Here is a 9,716-nt window from a genome sequence, read left to right on the forward strand (position 1 = left end):
CTTATCTAAATTTTATCATCATTCTTTCCTTCTTTTTTCCTTGATATCATTGCAGAATCCTTTGATTCGTTTGCAGAATTTCTATTAAATACTGAATTAAATAAAAAATTGAATTTGAAAACTTTAACAGAGAACCATCAACTTAGGGCCCTATATAATATTTTAGAAACACGTTTTACCCATTATAAAGGTAAAACTCTACTATTGGTATAAAATTAATTTTAAGTTTATTATAAAACCAAATTCAATCGGTAAAACCTTTGTTTTGACTTCCCTATGACTACGAGTCATTGTCGCGAATAACTATCCCGTTTATTTTATGGCAACAAGCAAATAAACAATCTGGCCTCTCCGGCAACTCTGTTGCAGTGCATTTCAAACTGTTGGTTGTTTGACAGGATTGTTTAAACGGATTTTATTTGACAGCACAATTTGACTTGTAGTCAGAAATGCACTTTTAGTGTTTTTTTTAGCAAATTATGGACTGTATTGTTTCTGGTATAGCGAAAATTAGTTTTCAACAGAATTTCGAAGATATTTTGGTGGAAAATCGGTGAGTAAATTATGATATAACTCTGTGTATTGAACTGAAAGCTGAAAATCATTTGTAGCACCGAAAACATGGCTGCCCGCGCAAATGATTTGACTGTAGCAGGTAGTAATGTAATGATACACGGCAATAACAAAGACAACATTGCGGATAGTGGTTCAGAATCGGAATTGAATATTTCCAGTGAAGCTACCACGGTGGAGGACGTTCATTCAGATAGTCTTTACAGCACCAGCACTGCCATGGTGAGCCTATCTCAGCGACGCACCTTACCGGGCCGCAGTTGCAAAGACAACATCTTAAAATTAAAAAGGCGAACAATCATGAAACCAAAACGCCACAATTCTAGATCATGTGATTTTTCTGTGCTCCGTCCTTCTGAAATCAGAAAAATATACTGTAATCAAAAACTTACCAGCTTTCGTCCCACTAGTTTAGAGACAATTTTCGAGGAGCCTCAACCAGAACCGCGTCGCGGTCAGGCTGCATCTGTGTCAAGCAATACCACCTTACGTTTTATTGGTCTGAAGAAAATTCGACGTTCACTCTCCTTTTCTGATGGACTAAATACAAATAAAACACTGGCAAAACAGCGACGCGCCAAAATAAAAAAAAATTTTGGCCGACGAAGCGTATGCAACAAAATATCCTTAGACGACTTTATTGACCGGTTAAACAAAAGCTTTGGCGACGATACCGATATAGAAGATGCCGCTTTAGACGTTGAAAAAAATAATTCGCCGGAAGAACCAATGGAGTCGGACACATCTTCTACATCAGTTGTCGCTGAACATGGGAATATTAGTACAAATTATGCAAATGCAACATCAACTACGAAGACTGAGTACGAATATACTAGAGAACGTATACAGCATGCGTTATATTGTATGCCATATTAAATTTTCACAGTGGTGTCTTCGACAAGTAGTGCAGATGTGAGTTTAAGTGCTGCAACATTGTAAGCCAATTGTTTAGGAGACATACTTTAGGTATATGTACATATATCCGATATTATAATTCCGCAGATATCAATTTATAACGTTCTTTACCTGTAGAATCACTACATATATAAGTTTTTATTTTAACCGCATATTTCATTCTGAAAATTGTAACCATTGCTTTTAACTAATTAAATTTAAGATGTTTAAACGGATGTTTGTGTGTCATTACATAGCTGATGAGTGAAATAAATGGTATCAAAATTGTATTTTTGACTCGTTAGCTATTTGAACGAGTAAGCGACTTCACAAACGAAAACTATAAGAAACTAGAACTTTATGGTTAATTAAATGAACAAAAACCACTTCATAAGATTTATTATATAAAAATTATTAAAACATGTTGAATACCGTGTACATACCTACCTGCAAGCTCATGAGAAAATCTTTATGGTGAACTCATTCCCCATGTATTCATTCCACCTACATTTGCCTAAGCTAAATAAAAATATATAAACACATCCATACAATTCTAAATTATAAAGTTGATGTTTATTTCACACTACTCTTCGATGTAACTATTCTTCTAATATTAAGTATTCAACCTTCTGGACTTAGAAGATCTATAAAGATGTTTGGTGATACCAAATGTAAGTGATTTTGTTCATGTAGTTTCCACGGGGTGAATCCAACGGCTGTTAGATGAGTAGGTTTAAGAGTGCATATGAATAGGTAGTGTCGTGCCTTACTTGCCAGACATGTTTGTTATGTCGCGATCGAGGAAGAAGGTTAAGCCGCTACAATATTCGGAACGTAATTGCGACAAAATAATGTTGGTATCATGAGGCAGCTGAAGATCTTCGTCTGCAATGTGCATCGGTTGGGCTCCGTTGGCGGCAATCGAACGACGGGAGTTTATAAATGCGGTAAGGAACTACCGATGAAGGTCGTTTATAACCTATCTGTATCATGGCAGGTCGAGAGGAACCCGAGTATTGTCCTAAATTTCGTCTGTCATGTCATGGAGATTTCTCTTGACGTGCCTAGGATGTGGCTCACTATTCAATAAGTGCATGCAGGGGTTCCTGCAGTAGTACACCAGCAAAGATTACTAGCTTAACATAGTATTACACTCATTATCTCCCCCATTTGAAGATAGATAGGCCCCGTGGCCGCCCTGAAGGCAGATAGCACTGGCCGATTGCCTTAAATGTCGCCAGCAATGTTTCTTTGTCTTCGCTTCAAGTTCTACCGGCTGGCAAATTGAGGATCTTGTGATGGTTTGGACTTAAGTGGTTGTTGCGGTTATGCGCGCCGAGAAGAAGTGCAACTACTGAAGGATACATCCAGCAACTTAAGGGGGGGTTATGGACTGTCGGTATTGGTGTGTCAACGACTTTAACCATTGGTGGTAGTTTGATCTCCTTCGTCCATAATAGGGTCGGTTCCTTGTAGTGTTGAAGAGAGAGAGAGAGTCTGGAGACACTTTGAATATAAGCCATCCATGTCATTATGGGACGCCAATATCGAACGTGAGCTGTCGGTTCCAGTGATTCCGTATCGATTGCTGAATTCTTTTAATTTTAAGAAGTAGCACAACTTCCAACAAGTGTGCGCTAGGATGGTCCTGCGTTAAGAACCCAACAAAGAGTGCTTTCCAAGGACTATTTAGTGCTCCATAATTGGTCAGGTAAAGCAAACTGCCTAAGCTAACCCTTACATTTTCCGTTTATTTATGGCCGGTATTGGCATGCCAAGTACTTGTGTGCCTAGTAAGATCTTAATATCCTTCATCCTAGTTGTGCCTAAAGTGGGCGTTGATTTCGTGAAATGCACTAGCGAGAATATTCAAAGAGTTGACTGTAGAAAACTACCTAAAATTTTTGGCAATCACAATGGAAAAAACCGCTGCAGGTTACAACTGCCATCCGGACATTCTGAAACGTATAGCCGGCATCGGTACCCTCAAAGTACCTATCAATAGCTCTTAACTATCCGCAGCAGTTCCACGCGGCAACATAAAAACTCTTACTCTGGCTCCCCAATCTCTCCATTATCACTTCGCTTCCACTCTCGTGTGAGATTCAGTCAGTAGCATTTGAAAAAAATTGTCCATCACTAAACTGGATAAATCTTCTAAACTAGTAAATTTTAGGATTTCGTCTCAATCTCTTCGTCCATAGTCCACTACGAGTTTGCAGTAGAATCTACCATGGAAGCTGTGACCAGCCGACTGAAACATGCATGTCGTCGTAAAAAAATCAGTGTTTAGCTTTGTGACACGATTAATTTTGCCTCTGCGTTGTTCACAGCGTTTCTACCTGGAACCGTTTGAACTTTGAACGCTTTGAAACCAGCCTCCTGTTTTGCATTGCCGACAAAAAAAAAAGAACATTCACCAGCCAGTTTTCCACCTGTGCAAAATGGTGGTGACTTTCATGTTCTATTTTTGGTTGTTGTTGCAGCAGCATAAATATATGTATATTTCCATACATGTGCTGTAGTGACCGACTGTCGTGCCGCTTTTTCTGTTAGAACCTGGCTTCCGAGTAATAAACAAGTCATCCTTAAAATTCTTGAATACTCGTGAAACAAATTTTGTGTATACTTCGAATTCCCGTATTTTACATATTTCGTACTTTCAATTCGCTTGTCATTTTTAAATTATTAAGCAAGGCGAATCTATAAATACATACATACGTATTAGTTTTAAAGCGTCTATCGGAAATATTTGAACAAGTTATTTTTCTCCCATATACATATTTCAAAGCTTACTTCGGAAAAAATGTCCAATATAATGATATGAAAAAAAAAAAATTTTATTGAATAATATGATCACGATTTAATAATTGAATCATGGGATTGGCGGAATTTGTTTCAAATAAGCCCACTTTACCATGGATGGATGAAGCGTCCAGAGGAGGCTTAGCAAAGTACAGTACCAGCACGAAAAAGCTTCTCATAAAAAACCATCTGCCAGAATCGGCTTAAAACTGTAGGTCCTTCCATTCGTGGAACAACATCAAGACACGCGCTACAAATAGGAGAAGGATCTCGGCCAAACAACTAACAGATTTGTACGTGCTAATTATTTATTTATTTCCAACAAAATATGTAGTTTCATATTGGGCAAACTTCGCAGGTGACTATTTTTTCAAACGCAGGGACAGAAAATTGGAAAATTCGAAAAATGGAAAAAAATGGAGAAAAGGGCCACGACAAAAAAGTGGCATTATCTAATTCTTAAAATCATACACGTGACATTGTTTTACCTGGTGGTACTTAAGAATCTAGAAATGCAGCATTTCTTATACTACGTTCACATATAAGTAGATTATCTGGTTTTTCGTGATTCACTCCCAGTCTGTAGTTAAAAAGCAATATTACCCAAACGAAATTTCTGTCCCGAAATCTGAGATTATAAAATAATCCTAGATTATAACCACACTATTTAATTACAACACTGTGTTACCGATAATTATTTTTATGAATGTAAGGAGAAACGTTAAAGTAAAAATAAAATGAAATGGTCACCGGGAAAGAAAACAGGTTTGTAAAGAAAATTATAATAAACTTTTTCTTATCTATTATTAACTATGAATTAATTTTACAGAAAAAAGCATGTGTCTACAGACGATTTGGCCTGTTATTGCTTATTCCAAAATGTAACATCGAATTACGCATGCGTATTGCTGCCATAAATTTTTGAAGCCTCAGTAAACGATCTTTACGGATTTCATCCAACTGTTTATTATTAGCAGCCAATTGCGCAATGAAATTAGCTATTCCTTCTCCTTGTCTTTTATTTATATCGTTAGTAATAGTTGAACAAACCAAAAACACCGAAATATTCCACCAAAATAATTTCTATGAAGAAAAACCCTTTCTCAACATTATTCACAACCGATAGCCAAATCTGCCGCATGTGAACGGGTAGATTAATTTAGTGGATATATTGCAAATTACTGCATATGTGAACATACTTTTACAATAAAAAACACATTAATGCAATTAAAACTATTTAAACAATTGAAGCGGAGCCGCGAATAACGTTGTAAATGCCAAAATCGTTTTTCTACAGGAAAGAAAAAAGCGTTTTTGGAGGCTTTGTGATTGTTTTTTGTTCCTGTATTTTTGACTTGTCCAAAACAATGAAATTAATAACTTATACGAAAAAAAATTTGGGAATTTCAATTTCGAAATACAAGTAAGCGGACCTTTTAAAATTTTTTTCAGTGGAAAAACGTTTCATATCCCACTCATTGGGGCCCACGCCCCGACGGAAGAGAAGGACGATGCAACCAAAGATTCCTTCTATGAGCGCCGCCCCCGCCACGACACAAAAATCATGCTTGGCGAGTTCAATGCGAGGATGGGCAAGGAAGGAATTTTAAGTCCCACAGTCGGAAAATTCAGCCGGCACAACGAAACATCCGGTGACGGACAGAGCCTGACCGACTTCACCGCGCCCGAAACACGGTAGCCTGCAGCACCAGATTCCAGCATAAGAATATACACCAAACTACCTGGCTGTCTCCTAATCGAAAATTGCGTAACCAAATCGATCATGTTGTGATAGATGGAGGACACGCTTCTAGTATATTAGATGTATATTAGATGCAGGAATTAATCGCTCAGGCAAATTTTTTTATAAGAGCGTGCAATTGTTGGCATTTGCCGATAATATTGACATCATATAACAACTGCCCTGTTAGTTCTGCCTTCTCCAAACTGGATAAAGAGGCAAAGCGAATGGGTCTGGTGGTGAACGAGGACAAATCGAAGTACCCCCTTTCATCAAACAAACAGTCGTCGCACACGCGTATCATCACCAACGCCACTGTTGACAATTATAATTTCGAGGTTGTAAAAGACTTCGTTTATTTAAGAACCAGTATTAACACCGATAGCAATGTCAGCCTGGAAATCCAACGTAGTGTCAACAAGTGGTACTTTGGACTAAGTAGGCAATTGAGTAGTAAAGTCTTCTCTCTGCGAACAATAGTAACAATCTATAAGGCGCTTAATAAAGTAACAATTTAATCTGTGCGCTTCCGAACGGTAGTTTCGCACCAGTCCATTACGGGGGGCGCCTCTTGATTACATACTATTATACTAGGTTGTTTAAAAAGTTTTGCAGTTTGATAAGAGAAGGCATTGCTTATAGCCTAAATTTTATTTTGTTATGTTGGTACGCTCTTCATTCTTTGTTTACAAGACATTTAATACCGACATGTCACAGTATATATAATCAAGTATTGTATATTGCAGGGATTGAATTTTTATTTTAGGAAGGCAAAGGAAATTTATGAACGATTATTCAAAGTGTGTGAGGATTTTTCGCCATCAAGGACGTCTAAAAACACCAGTAGCACCAAAAGTCGTAGGAAATCGTCGAGTAACTGAAAGAGATATAGTAGAAGCCCTAGGCATCTCGTTGGGAAGTGTAAGCAATATTTTGACTATTGGGTTTCATTCACTAACTATGGAACAAAAATACGTTCGAATGCGACTTTCTCAGTAACATTTAGAGCGTTTTCAAAAAATGCAATAGATTTTGTGCGTCAATTCATCAGTATGGATGAGGTCTGGGTTTAGCACCATGATCCTAAATAAAAACAAGAGCTTCAAAAGTGGTGTGAACCTGGTCCTCCGTAAATAAATTATTTTTTATCAAGACAATGCATCGAGTCACAAGGTTACGTTTAAGACCGATTTTCCAGTGATAGTTTAATTGTGGTGAAATTTTTAAACGGAAAATTTTAAACATGCAAATTTAAAGTGCTTTAGTGAGTGGTGAATAGATGCAGCAACGGGCATAAATAAACATAAGACCGCGTGCATACCAGGCAACTTTTGTTTCTTCAACTCGTTATTAGTAATGCTTCTTCTCAATGTTGGGGGTTACTGTAAATAAAAATAAAGTGGGCGGCAGGCCTCACTCAACATTCATGCTAAATGTTGACGCAGCCTACTTTATGTTTATATGCCCTTTTGCTTACTAGTCCACCCATGGATGATGAATCGGAGGAAGTCATAATTAAATTCCAATAGAGCCATATATCTTTGTGGGATATAATTCTCACTAATGCTTCTAGTGCTTTATTTGGGCATAATGAGAAGCTCGATCTAACCGTCACATTTTGTATACGCAGTAATCCCGCTATACTGTCATAACCGATCCTTTCCGTTTCGTATTTCTTCATAATTGCACCTTTGATATCGCTGATGCCGAATTCCCTAACCTCAAACTGCTCCTACAATTTAGAAAATCCGGATTTTATAAACTTAGACGACTAGCAGCTTTGATTTCAAAGCAAATTCCATAGTTTTTGATTACCAGTTTATACTCGTAAGTACATAATAGCAGCTATAAATAATATCCGACCGATTTTAGGTGTACTCTGTGCTATAAATTAATACTTATCTTATCGAGGTTCCTCACGACCATACATTTTCGCCCATGTGCCACAAGCACACAAGTACGACTCTAGATAATGCAAAAGTATAAAACCAATCAATGTAACATGAATCGGCTAGTTCTTTGTGAGTTAAACAGTAACGATGAAAGTGCTAATCATTTTGGCCGCATGCCTTATTGGCAGCGCAATCGCGTCCACCAACCAAGTTGATTGGTCTAAAGTGGCCTCGTTGGATGTACATCCACAAATACCATTAAATCCCCGTATGCCTATCAACGGTAACGCAGGACGTATTACCAATGGCAATTTGGCGGAACCTACGCAATTCCCCTATCAAGTTGGTTTATTGCTGCACTTTGCCGCAGGTTCTGCTTGGTGCGGCGGTAGCTTGATCTCTGATCGTTGGGTGGTTACAGCGGCCCATTGCACAGATGGAGCGTAAGTACGAGTACTTATAAGCGTGTGCAGCTATTAAATAACGTCATTGACGCTGTAAAACATTTTATTTTATTTGATGTTGCAAAACCAGATAAAGGCGCGTGCGTATTTCCTTGTTTCTTGTGTCAGTCTCACTACTTGACCGACACATTTCCTAATAGCGAGCACAAACATTCGTTCATACATACGTATTTATTTATATAATATTTCTGGACATTATACAATTTGAAAGCTTTTACACCATTTTTATTGTGTCTTATTTTTGCAGAACTGGCGTTGACATATACTTGGGCGCTTGGAATCGCACGGATAAAACAGAAAAGAACCAACAAATTGTTTACGTATCTGCGAAGAATATAGTCATTCATGAAGATTGGGATTCTAGTCTTCTTTTGAACGACATTTCCCTTATTAAATTTCCAGTTTCTATTGAATTTAACAGTACGTTATTTTACATTTCCTCAACAAAAAAAAAAAAATATCTACCTACAACATTCCAAAGTTTATTACCTTTTATACTATGATAATTTTGAATATTTTAGAATACATCCAACCAGTCGCTTTGCCTAAAATATCATCCTCATACTCGACCTACGAAGGCGAACAAGTGATTGCCTCTGGATGGGGAAGGATTAGCGACAGTAAGTTCAACAACCGGAATACAATGTTTTTGCTTATTAATTATATTTCACTTGCATCTCTGCATAGGTACCACAAGCGCCACCGATGTATTGCGCTGGGTTGAGGTACCCATTATGTCGAATAAGGCATGCAACAGGTGGTTCTTCGGCTCAGTTTACTCAACGCATATCTGCATTAAGACTACTGGTGGCACTTCCACTTGCAATGGTGACTCCGGCGGTCCATTGGTATACAACGATGGTGAAGAGACTGTGTTGATTGGAGCCACTTCTTTTGGCATTGCCCTTGGATGTGAAATTGGATGGCCAGGTGTATTTACTCGCATCACTTCATACTTGGATTGGATTGAATCCAAATCTGGTGTTGTAAATAAATAAAACAAACTGTTGACCCGTAAAAAAATATAGCGTACTTATACGTACACATGTATGTACATAAAAGATAAATAAGACCCAGTTTTATTCGATGTACTTAGATTGCCGCTTATATTGAATTGAGCATCATTAGTGGCGTTGGTTCGCATAGATTTAGTATTATCTGTGTTTGTGATGATACCCACTTTCTCAGATTCTTCTACGACCCGTGATATCGGTGATTGCATATGAGCATGACGATTTGTTATAACTACTAAATCAACGGCATACTCGAGGTTGCTTAACTTGTAACGGAACCCCATTTTCTATGCTATAACTTTCAAAGTTAACAGTTTATAGCACAGCGTCCATT

General features: G+C 37.8%; 2 protein-coding genes across 2 annotated transcripts; both read left to right on the forward strand.

The window, feature by feature from the left end:
* The first annotated feature begins 407 nt into the window (after nucleotides 1-407).
* LOC128862381 (protein tantalus) lies at nucleotides 408-2,025 on the forward strand. The gene is made up of 2 exons (XM_054100959.1): nucleotides 408-553; nucleotides 612-2,025. The coding sequence occupies exons 1-2, from the start codon at nucleotides 480-482 to the stop codon at nucleotides 1,447-1,449; spliced, it is 912 nt and encodes a 303-aa protein (XP_053956934.1). The 5' UTR covers nucleotides 408-479; the 3' UTR covers nucleotides 1,450-2,025.
* A 5,986-nt stretch (nucleotides 2,026-8,011) lies between these two features.
* Nucleotides 8,012-9,452, forward strand: LOC128862382 (brachyurin-like). Its single transcript, XM_054100961.1, has 4 exons — nucleotides 8,012-8,348; nucleotides 8,617-8,789; nucleotides 8,891-8,989; nucleotides 9,057-9,452. The coding sequence occupies exons 1-4, from the start codon at nucleotides 8,053-8,055 to the stop codon at nucleotides 9,365-9,367; spliced, it is 879 nt and encodes a 292-aa protein (XP_053956936.1). The 5' UTR covers nucleotides 8,012-8,052; the 3' UTR covers nucleotides 9,368-9,452.
* The last annotated feature ends 264 nt before the right edge of the window (nucleotides 9,453-9,716 follow it).

This window comes from Anastrepha ludens, chromosome 4 (assembly GCF_028408465.1).
Source record: "Anastrepha ludens isolate Willacy chromosome 4, idAnaLude1.1, whole genome shotgun sequence".
Lineage (NCBI taxonomy): Eukaryota > Metazoa > Arthropoda > Insecta > Diptera > Tephritidae > Anastrepha > Anastrepha ludens.